The following is an 18,472-nucleotide window of genomic DNA, read 5'->3' as shown; positions in this document are numbered from 1 at the left end:
CTAGAGCTCACTGGCTCCCAGCTTAGTGGGGCGGGGGGCTGGGAGAGGGAGAAAGGGGCATGGGGGGGGGCAGGGAGAGAGCTCTACATACCTCAAAAGAATAAAGTCAGGAGTGAGAGAGGAAGACACAATTTGCTCTCTTCTGGCCTACATGTGTGCGCACACACACACCACACACATATACACCATATTCGCACACAAACACACACCAGAAAGTGTGGCATCTTCCCAACACTAAAAAAAGATAGGTGTTTGAGGTGATAGATGTGTCAATTGCTCACATCTGATCATTGTGCGTCATATATTTTATCAAAGGTTACCCTGTATCCCAGAAATGTGTACAGCTGCTTTGCGTCATTAATTAAAAAAGTTGTTTTTATTTTGTGTGTCTGTATGAGTGTATGTGGACCTGTGTGTTCAGATGCATGTGTCTATGTGCAGACAGAGGTCGGGAGGTCAGGAGAGGGCGACATCCGATGTGTTCTATTGCTGTCTACCTGTTCCTGTGAGGCAGAGACAGGGTCTGTCCCTCCACCTGGGGGTCCTGTTTTGTTTTCTGTTTTGTTTTGCTGGGCTAGAAGTCAGCAAACTCTGGTCTTCCTGTCTCTGCTCGTGTCTGAGTTGGCGTTCCAGGTGTGTGTGCTGGATGCCTGACTTGTCATGTGGGTACTAGGATTCAAACTGCGGTCCTCAGGATTTCAAAGCAAGGACGTTTAACTATGTCTTCAGCACCGCTTTGGGTTATTGTTTAAAGCAGGGCTTTGAAACTTTCTCCACTTTTGGTCTGAGAAATTTTTATGTACTCTCAGGCATAGAGACGTATAAACACACACACACAAATCAAACATTTACTCATAAGAGTTCATAAAGAATTTATTTTATCATGTATGTGTATTGCGTGTGTCTGAGCACTTGCATGTGTGTGCCCATAGAAGCTGGAAGGATTAGGACCCCGTGGAACTGGAGTTACAGGAGACAATGACGTTTCTGGTACAGGAGCCGAACCACAGTCCTGGAGAAGAGCAGTTCTCAGCCGGGTGGTGGTGGCGCACGCCTTTAATCCCAGCACTCGGGAGGCAGAGGCAGGCGGATCTCTGTGAGTTCGAGACCAGCCTGGTCTACAGACCTAGTTCCAGGACAGGCACCAAAGCCACAGAGAAACCCTGTCTCGAAAAACCAGTGAGCAGTTCTCACCCTTGATCGAGGAGCAGTCTCTCCAGCCCTAAGCAATTTATTTCAAACATTTCTTTGGTATGCATAGATTGTTTTTATTTACTAATTTGCATACTAATGAGATCAGTGTGCTTGTTGGTTCTTACATAAGAACTGAAGTTGGACTGGATATTTGGTCCTGCAGGATATGGAACATCAATAGCTTTCAGAGCTGATCCGAGTTTGAATTTATAGTGCCGCGATGGTGGCAGAGTGTATTGGTTAGCACTCTGGACTCTGAATTTTTTTTTTTAATGTTTCTTTTTTTTTTTAAATTTATTTATTTATTAAAGATTTCTGTCTCTTCCCCGCCACCGCCTCCCATTTCCCTCCCCCTCCCCCAATTAAGTCTCCCCCCCAGCCCGAAAAGCAATCAGGGTTCCCTGTCCTGTGGGAAGTCCAAGGAACCCCCACCTCCATCCAGGTCTAGTAAGTTGAGCATCCAAACTGCCTAGGCTCCCACAAAGCCAGTGCGTGCAGTAGGATCAGAAACCCATTGCCATTGTTCTTGAGTTCTCAGTAGTCCTCATTGTCCGCTATGTTCAGAGAGTCCGGTTTTATCCCAGGCTTTTCCAGACCCAGGCCAGCTGGCCTTGGTGAGTTCCCAATAGAACATCCCCATTGTCTCAATGTGTGGGTGCACCCCTCGCGGTCCTGAGTTCCATGCTCGTGCTCTCTCTCTGGACTCTGAATTTTTAATTGCCTGTTCTGAGACTGTTTCTCCTAAGTACACAGCACAAAGTGGCAGAAACGTGTTTAGGGCTGTTTCAGAGGTCGTGAGAAATTCTGTTCTAACCTGGAGACAAAATTCACTTGGTGATCACTTTCAATTTCATTTTATTTTTTTATTCATTTATTCATTTACGTCTCCAGCAGATTTACTTTTTAAAATAAATGAATGGCCTAAGGCGTGTGGGGGGGCACAGAAGTATGGGCTAGAAAATGAATACAAATGGATGTGAGCTTGCTAATTCTAAATACAAACTCATCTAGAGGATGATGCCCTGTCTAAAACACAACAGATTCAAAATGAGCTACTCCCTTAGGAAGGCTGGAGATCCAGTCACAGGTGTGTGGAATTTAGGACGCAGTCCTTGCCTTGGTGTGGATCACTGGTTGTTTGGCACAGTCGGTGTTTTTAACCAGATTTGAACAGAACAGTGGCCACCCAGGTAGAAAGAGACAAAAAGGCTGGTGTCCTGTGTCTTGAATCCTGTTGCATCTCTTCTGAAGTGTCTGCATTTTTTAAATCACTGTCTTCCAGTCACATGTAGTTGCTTTGGAGCAGAAGCCTGCCAGTCGGTTGCTGCGGGCCTCCTGGGGGAGGGGCTGGAGCTGCTCAAGCAGCAGAAGAGGGCTGGTCTACAGAAGCTGTGGCACAGCTGTCGTGTGTGTGTGTGTGTGTGTGTGTGTGTGTGTGTGTGTGTGTGCGCGTGCGCGCGCACGTGCACAGGCACTACAGCATGTGTGCTAGGACTACTTGCTGGAGTCTGTTCTCTCCTTCTACCTTGTGGGACCTAGGATTCAAACTCAGGCTATCAGTCTTGTTTGCAAATGCTTTTACTCACTGAACCATCTTGTTCGCCCAGTGTGGTGGCTTGAAAGAAAATGATCCCATAGGCCTATAAGCACTATTTGAAAAGATTAGGGAGGTATGACCTTGTTTGCGTGGGTGTTGTCTTGTTGGAGGGAGTGTGCTCAGTGTCTTTCTCTTCCTGCTGCCTGTGTATCCTATGTAGAACTCTCAGTTCCTCCAGCACCATGTCTGCCTGCAGGGTAGCATGTTTATGCCATGCTAATAATAGATGAAGCCTCTAAGGCTGTGAGCCATCCCAATTAAATGTTTGTCTTTCTAAGAGTTGCCCTGGCCGTGGTGTCTCTTCACGGCAATAGAATGCTGACTAAGACACCCACTATTTTTTTTCTTTTTAATGAAACCCAAGTCAGCAATTTAAATAGCAATTTTGGAAATCTGGCATTCTAACAGAGTGCTCTCCCAAGATACACACTGATGCGTAATGGTGGGTGGATATTAAAGGTCTTTGTTTTTTAAAATCAAACCATTGTGTTTCTATATGAGCAGAAAACTTAGTTTGTGTGGCAGCTGTGTGTCCTCGAAGGATCACCGACCCTCCTTTCTCAATGTTCTCAGCCAGCATCTTTCCCACACGAGTGGTGGGAGGCAGTACCTGCTGAAGTCAGGATATGGAAGGAGAGAAGTCTAACAAAATCCCAGAAAGCTCCTGCAGGCATTCGGGAGCACTGTGGGAATGTGGGGTCTGGGGGAGACGGTGAGCCTCCAAGGCCCTTCTGTCTCAGGTTAGTGTCTGACCGTCTGTCCCATTGTGCAGACATTTGTTGAGAAGAGGTGTCTCTGGGCTGGAGCCTCTGCAGAGGTACAAGGACATTGTTTACTTGGGGCAGCTTCCAAGGTACTTCCTTCACCTGCTGTCCTCCGGGGGAAGGGATGACCTAACACAGGTGTTTTCTGATGCTGAACAAAATCCACTCCTCACCCAATGATTGCTTCCTCTCCTCCTCTTCTCTTCTTTCCTCATGTTCCCCTCCTCCTTTTTGAGGTAAAGTCTCCTGTCTCCCCGGCTGGCCTTGGACTCACTACGTGGCTAAGGAGAATCTTTGTGTTTTGATTCTCCTGTCTCTATCTCCTGAGTGCCAGGATTATGAAAGCTGAGCAGCACCATAGCCAGTTTATGCTGTGTTGGGAATGGAGCCCAGGCTTCACGCCTGCAAGGCAACCACTCTACCACCCAAGCTCAATCCTGGCCCTCAGCTAATCATTCTGAAGGCAGGTGCTTGCAGTGCACACATAATCACAATGTGTGCTGTCCTGGGTAGGCGTAGAAAGGCCAGTGGGTGTCCTGCGATCCAGCATATGGGAACTCCAGCTACCTTTGGGAAGGTCACTGAGCCCCTGTTCACACACTCTACAGGTGGTTCATTCAGACTGATGGAGATAGAGAGCCAGGTAGAGCTGACCACCTTCCCAGGTCGCCGCTAGAGGAACCCTGGTAACAAACATGTTGCACATTTGTGGACTGCTTCCTTCATGCGGAGCATGAGCACTGATATTGTTGTTCACTTGATTCTTACAAGGGCTTGGAGAGGAGAACAGCTGCACCCCCCTTGGTAGATTCCACACCAAGATCTAGAAAGGTTATATACAACTACGCTTAAGGTCACATACTGTGGAAGGCTCTAGAGCCTGCACCTATGTGAACAACGTCACGAACACCATCCTTTTAATTTTTTTTAAATTGATTTTTTTGAGCTCTATCTACATTTTTTTCTGCTCCCCTCCCTGACTCTCCCCTCCCCTTCAACCCTCTCCCATGGTTTCCCTGCTCCCAATTTACTCAGGAGATCTTGTCTTTTTTTACTTCCCATGTAGATTAGATCTATGTAAGTCTCTCTTAGGGTCCTGATTGTTGTCTAAATTCTCTGGGATTGTGATTTGTAGGCTGGTTTTCTTTGCTTTATGTTTAAAAACCACTTATGAGTGAGTATATATGATAATTGTCTTTCTGGGTCTGGTTACCTCATTCAAAATGATGTTTTCTAGCTCCATCTATTTTCCTGCAAATTTCAAGATGTCATTATTTTTTTCTGCTGTGTAGTACTCCATTGTCTAAATATGCCACATTTTCCTTTTCCATTCTTCAGTTGAGGAGCATTTAGGGTGTTCCAGGTTCTGGCTATGACATATGAACATAGCTGAGCACATGTCCTTGTGGTATAATTGAGCATCCTTTGGTTATATACCCAAAAGTGGTATTACTGGGTCTTGAGGAAGGTTGTTTCTTAATTTTCTGAGAAATCGCTACACTGACATCCAAAGGGGTTGTACCAGCTTGCATTCCCACCAGCAATGCAGAAGTGCTCCCCTTTCTCCACATCCTCTCCAGCATAAGCTGTCATCATTGGTTTTTTTTTTTATCTTGGTCATTCTTTCAGGTGTGTAAGATGGAATCTCAGAGTTGTTTTGATTTGCATTTCTCTGATGACTAAGGATGTTGAACATTTCTTTAAGTGTCTTTCATCCATTTTAAATTCCTCTGTGGAGATTTCTCTGCTTAGGTCTGTACTCCATTTTTTAAAATTGGATTATTTGTTCTTTTGATGACCAGTTTCTTGAGTTCTTTGTATATTTTGGAGATCAGACCTCTCTCTGATGTGGGGTTAGTGAAGATCTTTTCCAATTCTGTAGGCTGTCATTTTGTCTTGTTGACCATGTTCTTTGCTTTATAGAAGCTTTTCAGTTTCAGGAGGTTCCATTTATTAACTGTTTCTCTCAGTGTCTGTGCTACTGAGGTTATATTTAGAAAGTGGTTCCCTGTGCCAATGTGTTCAAGTGTACTTCTCACTTTGTCTTCTTTGAGGTTAGGTGGCTGGCTTTATGTTGAGGTCTTTGATTTATTTGGACTTGAGTTTTGTGCATGGTGATAGATATGGATCTATTTTCATTCTTCAACACATTGATATCCAGTTATGTCAGCATCCTTTGTTAAATATTCTTTTTTTCCCATTTGATATTTTTGTTTCTTTGTCAAAAATCAGGTGTTCAAAGGTGTGTGGATTAATATCCGGGTCTTCAATTTGGTTCCATTGGTCTTCCTGTCTGTTTTTATGCCAATTCCAGGCTGTTTTCAGTACATGAGCACCATCCTTAAATGATGGACCTGATGGGAAAAAGACACCAGCGTTGCCACCAGGGTAGTCATAACGTCTGATGGAATGAAGTGGCCACCCCATCACCTGCAGGAGGCTTCTCCCACACCACTGAAGTACCAGTGTGGGCCACGGGGTAATGGGACTGTGGAACAGTTTGAGTCCTAGACTTCACTTTCTAGACTGGTTAAAATGACTCTACAGGACAGTGGAGGCATTGTGGCTGTGGTACCTGCGGCTGAGGTACCTGTAATATCTTTAAGTAGCAGAGGCTGTTTAAAGGGATCCTCCTGGGGTTGGGGAGGTGGCTCAGTCAGTAAGGTACCTGCTTTGTAAGCTGCAGGACCTGAATCAGATCCCCAGTATCCATGCAAAAAAAAATCAAAACCCAAACCATAATAACAACAAAATGTCAGAGTCATAAGTATGTGTATAATCACACACACACACACACACACACACACACACACACACACACACAGAGCCTCCTCTGTCCTGTGGCTATTTGTGTGGTGGCTTTCCTTTATGTCTGTGTGTACCCAAGGCTAGCACAAAGGAAGGTGGCTGAGAGAGCTCTGCGTGCCAGGAGTGGAGCTCCCCCAGTGTCTAAGTCCCACGAACAAGACTGAGGTGCCTCTGAATTGAAGGCTGCAGCAGAAGCAGGAGCAGATTTCTGCCAAAGTAACCAGAGCTCAGTGCCCTCTCTGCTCCTCCCGATGCTCCCTCTGCTGGCCTGGAGCGACGTGGCTGATAGGAACCCGATCCTCAGATGAGGTCATATGTTATGGTGGCAGGGGACGGGAGGTGGTGGGAGCAGGGGCCATGCTGTCTGCTGTCCCTTTGCTGGCGCCACAGGGTGGACAGCCTGGGTTTTGTCTGGACAGTGCCTCATGCGGGGGGCGGGGGTGATGAGAGGGTACGGGGACTCCCGAGGTCAGGGAACGCGAGGCAGCCCGTGCTTTGTTGGGAAGTCTGGAAGAGAAATGGGAGCACAGTTGAGGGGCTGAGCCCTCCTCTTCTGTTGTTTCCTCGCGGGATTGGGGTCTAGTTGGTACGCGTGGACCCTGAACTATAGCCTACAACAGGCAGAGGGGACCATCATGCCCCCCCCCCCCCCAAGACATCTGAAGTCTGCTTTGTTCTGCAAAACTTCTGGTGTTTGCCATTATCCTAGGCGGCCTCTCAAGCTTCTCGGATTTTCGGAGGCCGCTACCTAGGAAAGCTTGGCTATCAGCGCCATTATTTTTCTGGGGCGATGTGAACCACTTCCTAGTGCTACTTACAGATGTCAACATGTGCCAGCCTATGCCCATGTCCACACACATGTTCCCAGAGTGTTCTCAGAATTCTTCATCCCCCTATGTGCCAGAGACAGCTACTCCCCTACTTCTGACAGTGCTGTGCTCCTTAAGTCCAAGTGAGTGGCAGCCAGTGGGGTCCCTGTCCTGTCTAACTTCTCTTCCTCGTTGTTTCGTCTGGGAGGTTGCCTGCAAGGCTGTGCTGTTGTGAGTAGCAGAAGCCGTTCTTAGCTTGGGTGTGCGCCAGTATAATAACACCCCAATATTGGGCTACGGAGATGGCTCAGGAGTCACCTCTGTTCCACCCCCAGAACCTATGTGCACAAAGAGATAGAATGGAAAAAAAAATGTACAAAACTGACTTCTGACCTCCACACATGGGCTATTGCGTATACACGTGCGCGCGCGCGCGCACACACACACACACCCACACACACCATATCTTTGTAGAAGGAATCTCAAGGGTTTTCATTAACATTTGAAAGGTTTTACTTGAAACTATCAATTCAACCTCTAAAAATTTATTATCTGTTGTTTCCTGATTATTTTCCTTTTTGACTCTTCTGTGAAGAAATGGTTCCTCTGATGTCATCTATGATTATTTTGAACGACATTTGTATTTTATTTCAGGTGGGACAGTGATAAAGTAACCCTCCAGCTCCCTTTTTGTAACTCCCTATCACTGCTTCATTTTGAGTTTAGTCCAGGGCAATGCGTGCAATGAACCTCCAGCCTTAGGTGCAGAGAGCTGGCCAGTGTCCCTGGCCCTAATTACGGGGCGATCCTTGACTTTCCTTTCCCACTTGACAATGTTTCAGGTCATTTGCTGTTACTGCCTCCCTTTGTTAAGTCTGGATAATGGGCTCCAATGTCTAGAAGGGACTCAGGCCCACTCCTCATTGTCAGATATTCTGGTGCTTGAGGATTAGTGGAAGGTTTAGTGGGAGGGATTACATGCGATTGCTGAATTGACAGGAAGGGGCGGCGCAGCTGCCACATTCCAATGTCTTTGCCTTTCCACGTGTACATACTTTTTGGATTCCTTCTCCAAAGGTTCCTTTGTTTTGTTTTGTTTTGTTTTTTTGAGACAGAGTTTCTCCATGTAACAGCCCTAGCTGTCCTGGAACTCACTCTTTAGACAAGGCTGGCCTCGAACTCACGGAGATCCTCTGCCTCCCGAGTGCTGGGATTAAAGGCACGCACCACCACGGTGACAGTTGTGGTGGCGCACGCCGGTAGGATTTGCTGAAGGAGGCAGAGGCAGGAGGATCACGAGTTCGAGGCCAGCCTGGGTTCTAGTGGACACATTCGGTCTCACTCAGTATCTCTGGGTCATCAACTTACATGTGTCTGTTCCGTGACTATTGTTTCCCATCCACAGACAGGCAGCAAGAGTTTGGTAAGCACCTTTTCTAATGCCCCTCAACAAAGAGCGACAAGGAGTTGAGTCCAGACAGATGACTTTCAAGTCTACATTCATGTGCAATTAAAATAAAACTCCAATCAAAGCGTTACTTTTGCTAAGGGTCTTCATGACCATATACAGCCAGAAATGGATTCTGTCCTTATAACCAGTATTAGTAAACTGTCTCTCACCATCCCCATTCCTCTCCTCCCTTTATTGCTGTGAAGTTTGTATCCAAGATCATGCTCTTTTAGCTCTGTTCGGATCTAACAAACTTCAGATGGGAAGGGGGAAGAAACCTGAAGCCTGTGCTTGCGCCTCCTGCTGACAGAAGCAAAAACTAGCGGTTGTCCCTCCTACCCTGGTAGTTTCCCTTCTCCAGACCTCCAGGGCTGAGGGAACCCCAGGACGTTCAAAGACCAGCACCGCCTCAGGGGGGAAGGGGTCAACGGTGGATTGCATTGACTTTTTATCTATGTTCTTTTTAGTCTTACCCAAGTGTCCATTTTCCCAAACAACAAAGATCAAAAGAGATAAAACAATTCTTTTTTTTTTTTTTTTGGATTTTCGAGACAGGGTTTCTCTGTGGCTTTGGAGCCTACCCTGGAACTAGCTCTGTAGACCAGGCTGGTCTCGAACTCACAGAGATCCGCCTGCCTCTGCCTCCTGAGTGCTGGGATTAAAGGTGTGCGCCACCACCGCCCGGAGGGATAAAACAATTCTTAATTGTGATCCATCACCAGAAGTGTAACCGACAAGTCTCTCCCCTCTCTGAACTCAGTTTTTCACTGGTCTTCAGTCAGATGTGGCGTGTGTGTGGTGTGTGCGTGTGTGTGTGTGTGTGTGTGTGTATGGATTGTATGTGTGTGTGTTTACACATGCAGACAGGTGCTAGTGCATGCATAAGGCCCTTTCCTTGTACCATGTGGGTTCTGGGGATCAAGCTCAGTTAGTCAGGTATAGCATCAGGCACCCTCACCCAAAGAGCCATACCGCAAGGCTCCCTCCCAGTTCCTTTTAGTTGTACAGTTCAGTGCCATTTTAAGGGTAGACATGGTTATGCAATGAGTCTCTAGAACTTTCTCTAGCAAAGTCTATTCTGTTACTGAATTCTGACTGCAGACTTTGCTCTGTGCTGCTTTTGACCAAAGGAAAGAAAGCAACCGACAGTCGAGACCTTAGAAAAGCCTTGGAATTCTCTAGCATGCCCACCGTGGACTGAAATCTGGTGTGCAAAGACTGAGAGGAAGTAAAATGGGCGACAGCTGCCACATGGTGGCGAGAAGGAGCCATCATCTGTAGAACATGCTTTGTGGAGCTGGAAAAGAGCAGTAGCCATTAGGACTTCAGAACAGCAGGACGTGTGGGAAGATGGAACATTCTGATATTTACAGGGATTGGTAGCTGCCGAACTTGTAATCATCTGGTTTGGGTATTTATGGCTGCTCGTGGTCATTCACTCATCAAGGGGGAGGATGAACCTGGAAGGCACTCAGGGCTCCACACAGGCAACAGACCAGTGTTTGGTCCCTTTAAAGTAATTACACCTGTTCAGTTTGTATATTACTTGTATGTATATGTTTTTCAGGCCTGACCATTTGGTATTGGATAATCAATTGGTGTGCTCTTCCTTGGAGAAATTGATGATGATGATAACAACAAGAAAAAGAAGCAAGTGAAAATGGGCTGGGTTCAAATGCAGGACAAACTAATTTACTACTACTGTGTGATCTTGGGGAAAATTATCATTTGAAGAAATCAGATTTTTGTTTTGAGGGGTAAGCAGTTTGATATATGCAAAAACAGTTTAAAGACCGATAGCATCGTGGCAGCTATTGTTTCTACAGAGAATGTCCTTTCCTTGGGTCTGTGGACTTGTATGGACTTTATTGTTTTTGTTTAAGTTTAATTGAACTTTATATATGTGGTATCTATCAGTCTATCACATATATGAAGCGCCTGCAAAGGCCAGAAGAGAGCATCAGATCCCCGGGAACTGGAGTTACAGATGGTTGTGAACTACCATGTGGGTGCTGGAAATCGAACCCGGGTCCTCTGGAAGAGCAGCTGGTGCACTGAGCCATATCTCCAGTCCCAAGCAGGGATTTATGATTTAAGACAAGAAAGAAAGACCAGGAAGTGCCGTTTACTGCAAAGCTTTTTACAAGGAACATTTGGAACCTAGTAAATCGCAGATCTGACAGTGTGATCCCTGTCTGCCACCCACAACCTCTCTTAATGAGCTCTTGGGCCTTGGAGACAGATTGGGAACTCTTTATTCGTTCACATAGCTCTTTAATTGGATCCGGGAAGCATACATAGGTCATATACCTTTGGATTGAGGAAGTACAAATACATTGTCCTTTTTACAGCAGGACATTAGGTTGTTACAGTAGCCAACCCATATCCATCCTGGCCGACAGCCAAAGAAACAAACGCCGTTGACTGCGGTACACGTTTGAAATTCTACACCTTTATTCCCGACTGCACAGTTACCTGAAGGAATAGAGAAAAAGACAAATCAGTGTTCGGGAGGTGTGGAGCAAAGGCAGTCTCATTTTTTTTTCCTGCTGGTGGAGGGTTTGGTATCTGTTGATTCCCCTTTCCGGACTCGCCCTCTGGCTCCCCTTCTTATCTCGGGGAGGCTGTAGAGTCTAGGTCTACAACAAGCGGGCATGGTGGCACACACCTTTAGTCCCAGCACCCTAGAGGCAGAGGCAGGTGGATTTCTGGGAGCTCAAGGCCAGCCTGGTCTACAGAGTGAGTTCCAGAAAAACCAGGGCTACATAGAGAGATCCTGTCTCAACAAACAAAAGCACAATTTAGAGGAGATAGGAATTTGGTGACTGAACAGGGATGCACGCATCATGAAATGGGCTCCCCTCTTTAAAGAACCTGGGGGTCTTCAGGAAATAGTGCAAGATAACTCGTACAGAGAATGACACCCTGATACTCCTTACCCACATCCTAGCCCTAACCTACTGGCTCATCTCCTATGGGTGGAACTTTCCGTGCTGGGCTTAAGCTATTTATTTGATTGTTTGCTTGCTTGCTAATTTATTTGAATTTTAGGATCTGAGCCCTTAGGAGACCTTTACATATTCAGACCCACAGTTCACCTCCTACCTGCAGGCAGTGAGATCACCAGGAAGAAGAGTAACCCTGAAAGATGCAGGTGCATGGTTGTGGAGAATGCAGAGCCGAAACTGCCCAGTTAGCCGTCAGGAAGCCTCCTTTATAGAGATGTTCTGGGTTAGGTGGGGCTGGATTCTGGCTCCCTCTTCCGGGAAGACCACAGTTCCTACAGGGTTCAGAAGAAGAGGAGAACCCCCTGCCATTCAGAGCTACCTTTATTTCTGCAAACCACATGATGTGAAGGCACTCAGCCAAGGGCAGAGTGTCCCCACCAGCAGAGCAGGTCACGTCAGACCTAAGTAGCTTCCCCCTCACCTCTTGAAAATTCAGGGGAAAAATGGCTGCATCATTTGCCTTCAAGTCACACCGAAAGCCCAGGGTCCCAGAAACACCATTCCTGAGTACAGGTAATTCAAGACTGGGTAGAATAAAGGTAAGGAGTGCTCACAGTGTTCCAAGAAACAAAGAGGTCTTAACATGTCAACAGAGCTTGACCAAGAGTAGAATCATTGATTATTACTCATGCAGTAGAGAGGGAAGGGTCCTCACTTACTCTCCTGTCCGGAGACAGATATAAATGAAGCAAAGTTCCCAGGTGCACTTCCGTTTCCAAACAGTTGTCTTGAGATACCAATCACGGTGTGAGGACCTCAGGGGTCAGGGTAGAAGCTCCCATTTTGGAATGGCCGAGTTGGAAGTCTTGCTGCTTTCCCACGGGAGGGCCAGTTCTGTGCTGGGTTCACGGTTGGATGCCTAGACTCAGAAGAGGAACTGGACAAGACGTCCCTGGAGCTAAAAATGTGGCCCTTGATAGGAGCCATTAGCTTTGCTCTGCCCGGGGCCAGTGATGGACGACTGACAGTAACTTTGATTTTATTCTGCCCTTGGGTAGGCTTGCGGCCAAGCGGCCCACACTCTTCAGTCTGTAAGAGGTCAGCAGAGTGCAGTTTTATGGGTTACACTCTGTCTTGAAGGACTACTTTCTTGAAGACTTTATTTAGCATCTCAGCTCCAGCTGCATCTTCTCCAGAACCAGGTACATCGTAGGAAGGATTTCCTCCTTTTGAGGATATGAGAATAAAATGAAAAATGTGTTCATGCTGGTATACTTTATTTAAAAAATATGAGTGCACATGTTTTTGTGCTGTGTGTGTGTGTGTGTGTGCAGTATGCATGTGGAAGTCAAAGAACAACGTTGTGGAGTTGTCTCCTTTTACCTTTACGTGAGTTCTAGGGATGGAACTCCAGTGGTGAGCCCAGCTCAGCCATCTTGCTGGCACACATGATATACCGTAAGTATACTTATGGTATACCGTAAGTACTCATTATTATTATTATTATTAAATAATTCACCGTAGTAGCCATCTTCTCTTTCTCCTTCAGAGACCTCCAAATGTCTCCTCGGTGACAGAAAACTGCTGAGAGAATCTCGCTTTGGTCTCTACTTGGAGTTAAACTCGGGGTGAGACCACAGTGGGTTTTGCATGGACGTGTTTTGTGGCCAGTGGTGAGATGTCTCTTCCAAGGAAGGATTCTTTGCCACGAGAGCACCTCTCATTGGACTTCTGGACTCACAGAGTTTCAGTCTCATCCCAAACATCTGCTGTCCATGAATACAGGAAAGAGGCTTGGCCATTCTTTTAGAGATGCAAACTTAAGGCTCAGAGGGGTTGAAGGGGCTTGCCTGGAGAGAGCAATTGCTGCTGGAGCTGTGTTCTACATGTGTACTTGTTAGTCAACAAACCTAAAATCATGTGTTTGTTTTGAATTCACACGCTAGACCCTTCCGAAGAATGGTGGATAGCTGTGTAACAGAAGGAAAGATGCTTTTTATAAAACCAGTCTTTCTCAGCACCACTAATGGCCTAGAAATACTGATGAATATTGGAGGTGCATATCTGGTTTCAATAAGAATGGCTGCTACAGAAAGACTAAAGGTGACAACTGCTGGGGCGGGCAAGGAAAAAGGGGACATTTGTACACTGTTGGCTGGAGTGTAAATTGGTAGGAACATCATGGGCATAGCATGGAGGGTCTTTCAGAAACTGAGAGAGAATGACCTTGTGATCCAGAAATGGTACTAGTGGGGATTTCTTAAAAGGAAACGAAATCAGCATGCCAAGAGACAACCGAACTTCTTTATTAATTGTGAAAATGCTTCACAATATCTAAGACATTGAAACAACCTACATGTCTAGCAACTGATGACTGGACAAAGAAAATGGGGTGACTATATTTAATATTAACCACCCCCAACATGAGTGAAACTGGAGATCCTGTACAGTGAATTAAGAAAGAGGAGTACCACGTGATCTTGAGTTGAAAACGTTGACCTCACACAAGTTAGAGCAGAATGATAGTTCCCAGAGGAGGCGATAGGCAGAGAGGGCCATGGGACATCCACTCCCTGGGAACTGGGTTCCAGTTAGACACAAGAAGTTCTGGTGTGCTATTGCATGCTAGATTAGCTAGAAATAACAATAATACACTGTACATTTTCTTAAAGGCTAGGAAAAGGGTTTTAAATGTTTCACCAGCTGGGCAGGATGGGCCACGCCTCTAGTCCCAGCATTCAGGTGATGAGGAAGAAGGATCAAGAGTTTGAGGCCGGTCTCAGTGAATCAAACAAAGTGAAACAAAGTTTTCACTAAAAAAAAAAAAAGGATGATAAATGGTTGTGAATTTGAATATTTAATCTGACTTAAACATTGCACAATGTCTGTGTGTCCTTTGACTATGTAAGATTTTAGTTCGTTTTTGGGGACCAGGTTTTGCAATGTGCCTGGGCTGGCCTTGAACTCCCAATTCTTCTGCCTTGGGGTTTTTAGTGTTAGTATTACAGATATTCACTACCGCATGTGGAGATTTTTATGGATTTATCAGTTAACAAAAGTAATGAACAACCTCAACTAGCCACGGCCTAGAGAAGTGGTTATTAACATGTGGGTTGAGACCCCTTTGGGGGACATTGAATGACCCTTTCACAAGGGTCACCTAAGACCATCAGAAAACACAGATATTTACATTATGATTTATAACAGTAGCAAAATTACAGTTATGAAGGAGCAACGGAAACAATTTTATAGTTGGGGGTCACCGTAACATGAGGAACTGTATTAAGAGTGGCAGCGTTAGGAAGGCTGAGAACCGCTGGCCTAGAGGATCTTTGTTGACACACACCCTCAATCCTTTGGAATCCTGGGAGATGTTAGGTGTGAGGAAGAGCTGATATGTGCTCCCAATATCTCTGCTCGACTTGTACCTATTAGCAAGAGCACACACATATCAGAAGGGAGATTAGACATGAAAGTTGCTATCTTCTCATATCTGATGAGGAGATCCCAGAGCCTGGATTATCTGGAAGGTGGTAGGAGAATCTCCCTCACTGAGCTGGGTAGGTCACTGAATGGGGCTGCTCTAGGGTTCTGCCCAGCCCCACAGAGTACCAGGTGGAAGACGTCTGTGAAGAAGAAAAAAAATGACTTCCATCATTGCTTCTGGTTTCTTCAGAACTGAGGACCTTACATAGCCTTTCCTCTGGTTATGATAGAACTGAACACTTGTCCTGCCTTTAGACCGCATCCAGAACATTCTATTCTCTAGTTACGTTCCTGCAGACCTGTGTATTAGGGTAAGCCTTGGAATCGCACAGCATCTAAGGATGCAGGCACAAGATTTGCACACAATTAAGCCAATTAAAAGTCTAGCGTGGAGGGAAGAGGGGATCACACAGCTCGGTCCCACCCAGGGAGCTACTAAGGATTCCTGCTGGGGGTGCAGTCATTTTCTCTGGGGAGGTGATGGAGTAGGGGATGCATTTGGCCAAATAGTAAACATGTATGAAATTCTCAAAGAGTAAATAAAAGAATATTTTTAAAAGACTTGGTTCAGAGTACAGTTTCAGGATCCTTGAGAACCTATGATCACTGAGAGGTGACTTCAGACCAAAAACCCAAGCCCAAGATGAAGAATCTAACTGGCCACACAGAACATTGCTCAGGTACAAGGCAAACCAACCAACCAACCAACCAACCAACCAACCAACCAACCAACCAATCAATCATCAATCACATTCTGTATCAGGACAAGTTCAGTAAAGGTTGTAAGATCTGGTTATCCAAGTGTCCAGGAAGCATAGCTGCCTTAAGGGATGGTGTAGCCAGATGAAACCAATATTGCCTTTGATAAGAGAAAAAAAAAAGGCCCTGGTGCTTGCTTTCAAGGCTTCCTGCGCTCATACCCTGGGATAGCTGCCCAGAAGTCCCCAGGGCTCAGGGCTGCTTTTCTTGGCTCCTGCCAAATGTCCGCACTGCCTTATTCTTCCCATGGACATTTTAACATCTCCCTTGTTCTCAGAGCTCTTAGCACAAGTGTATCAAGCAAGGCTGTGCTTATTCCTTGGACTTCTGGGAATGACGAGGGGCTGCGAGAGAGGCAGCTCCACCGTGCCGGATGGGAATCTGGCTTGAGCTGTCGGCCTTAGTTACTTGTCTGAAGGGACCCCTGGCCCATTCTTCTTAGACCCAGCTTCTGCAATAAATGAGACACAGAGCTGAGGTGGCAAAACTTCAGAGGATGAGGCTCATTACAGATGTGTGAGAAGGAAAAGCTAATAGAGCGGATGAAGGCAGATGTTCCAGAGAGTGGGAGAAGATTTGGTTCAGTTCCATGGGGTCAGTATTTGGGCCACTCTACAGTTTGTTATCTGTATCTCCAGAGATGTAGAGAAAGTTCCCTTCCAGTAATATGACTAGAAGAGACTTATATGAAGTTATAATTTTATTTATTTGTTTGTGTGTGTGTGTGTGTGCACGGATGATGTTGGTGGTAATCATTATCCCTTGATTGCTTCTTCTTTATATTTCTCTTTATGTTTTCTGTTTGTCCCAGATGCTTAATGTTTTTGGCTATGACAAGACTTACTTAAAGCATTATATATATAACATCTTATTTTAAGTGCATGACACCTTTCCAGTGTTAGGAGGAGGAGATGGGAGGGCCCTGGCCAGTCAGTCTAGCTAATTTATGAGCTCTCAGTTCAGTGAGAGGCCCTGCCTCAAACAAACAAACAAACAAACAAACAAGGGGTGGAGAGTGATAGAGGAAGATTCTAGACGTGGCCCTCTGGCCTCCAGGAGAGCTGCACAAGCATGCCCCTGCCTCCCGCTCCAACCCACGAGCATGCCCCTGCCTCTCCCTCCAACCCACGAGCATGCCCCTGCCCCTCCCTCCAACCCACAAGCATGCCCCTGCCTCCCGCTCCAACAAAGAGCAGCCTGGCTCCCTGTTATCTTTATTTTTGCTCATCTTAAGCATTTGATGAAGTTCTGTATTTGGATCCACAGTGGCCATGTCCAGTTTAAGAAATTAGGGCAATTCTTTAACATACAGTTAGTCCCAAGCCATTGAGTCCTGGAGGAGCGATTTAATATAGGTAGCTGGGTGTGTCAGGAAATAAAATTGTTCTCTGACAAAAGGAAACATTTAACCATTTACTGGGAGAGTTTTCCTTGTTCTGCCTGACAGTCTGTTTCTTAATGATTCTTCTCTGACCTCGGGTGCCTCTGTTTCCGGCTCTGCAGCTAATGCCTGCGGTCTCGGCTTTATTCATCGGATCCTTCTCGCTCCAGGATTTCTGTTGTTTCAAAACAATTATAATCCCTTCTAAATTTCTAGTTTAAGTCATTCTATTCCTTTATTTTGCTGATTTCCTCAAACTGTTTTATTGTATTTTTTTTCAGGCTCAATGAGCTTCCCAAGAACAATTAATTCGGGATTATCACAGAGAAGCTGATACATCTCCATTTCCTTGAGGTCAGCTACTGGGAGGTGTGCGTGTGCGTGCGCGCGCGTGCGTGCGCGCGCGTGCGTGTGTGTGTGTGTGTATGCGTGTGTGTGTGGTCTTTTCTCTCCTTGGCTTATCATGTTTGTTGTATGCATTATGCTGGCACCAGAACATGTGAAGTGGAACTTATTCTTGGTTTTGGCCAACAGTTCCGTCTGTGAGAGGGCTCTGGCGTGTAGGTGCGGGTGCCCTTGGGAATCACGTGGGCAGGTCTGGTGTCTGGGACAGCAGGTGTGCAGCTTTTGGTCTTGGGCCTGTGGGGTTGGGTCTAGAGCATAGGTTAAAATAGACTTCTGAAATGAATCCATGGAGGTCATTTTGGGTCCTTGGGTCTATAGAGGACCTGATGGGTGGGCTTTGGGGATTGACTTGATGTTGGCGAGCTCACAGCCTTCTACCAGAGCTCGGGATGACTTAAGAGAATACAATAAATTCAACCATTGATTTTAAAGACCAAGAAGCTAAGTCCTATGCCAGGATTCATGGCACAAGCCTTTAATCCCAGATCCTGGTCTACACACAGAGTTCTAGGACAGCCAGGACTACTTAGAGGAAGCCATCTTGAAAATAGAATAAAATAATTTTAAAAAGAAAGAAAAAAGAATCAAAGTGCAAATTTCAGGTGTTTGACAAAAATCTAACTCCACACACCCACAGCCATAGTCATGTAATAATACTAGTGTGTGTAACACCGTGCCACAGGAGGCAGCAACAGTCACATGGCCCCACTTTCTTCTGGGTAAAATTGAAGTTAGCTGCTGTCTAATTCGGAAAACCGAGCCTTATTTCTCGAGCATTTCACGAAGCAGACTTGGGTCAGGACCATTCTGGTGGGTGGTGTAAGAGGCGCTGGTGTTGGAAGTGTGAGTGTGAGGACGTGCCAGTGGGCCA

At 46.0% G+C, this 18,472-nt stretch overlaps 1 protein-coding gene across 1 annotated transcript; it reads right to left on the bottom strand.

Moving 5' to 3' along the window:
- Positions 1 to 10,924: 10,924 nt before the first annotated feature.
- Positions 10,925 to 11,895, bottom strand: Defb136 (defensin beta 136). Its single transcript, XM_075950317.1, has 2 exons — positions 11,728 to 11,895; positions 10,925 to 11,097 (listed from the first exon to the last, which is right to left on the bottom strand). Exons 1-2 carry the CDS (start codon positions 11,780 to 11,782, stop codon positions 10,925 to 10,927), a joined length of 228 nt encoding a protein of 75 aa, XP_075806432.1. The 5' UTR covers positions 11,783 to 11,895.
- Between the last annotated feature and the right edge of the window lie 6,577 nt (positions 11,896 to 18,472).

This window comes from Microtus pennsylvanicus, chromosome 15 (genome assembly GCF_037038515.1).
Source record: "Microtus pennsylvanicus isolate mMicPen1 chromosome 15, mMicPen1.hap1, whole genome shotgun sequence".
NCBI classification, from domain to species: Eukaryota; Metazoa; Chordata; class Mammalia; order Rodentia; family Cricetidae; genus Microtus; species Microtus pennsylvanicus.
Note: the sequence above shows the minus strand (reverse complement) of the source record. Positions and strands in the feature narration are given on the sequence as shown.

Coding starts and splice junctions, on each gene's coding strand:
- Defb136 (XM_075950317.1), bottom strand. CDS start 11,782: ATGCACCTGCATCTTTCAGGGTTACTCTTCTTCCTGGTGATCTCACTG. Junction 11,098..11,727: donor GGTGATCTCACTGCCTGCAG/GTAGGAGGTGAA, acceptor CTATTCCTTCAG/GTAACTGTGCAGTCGGGAAT.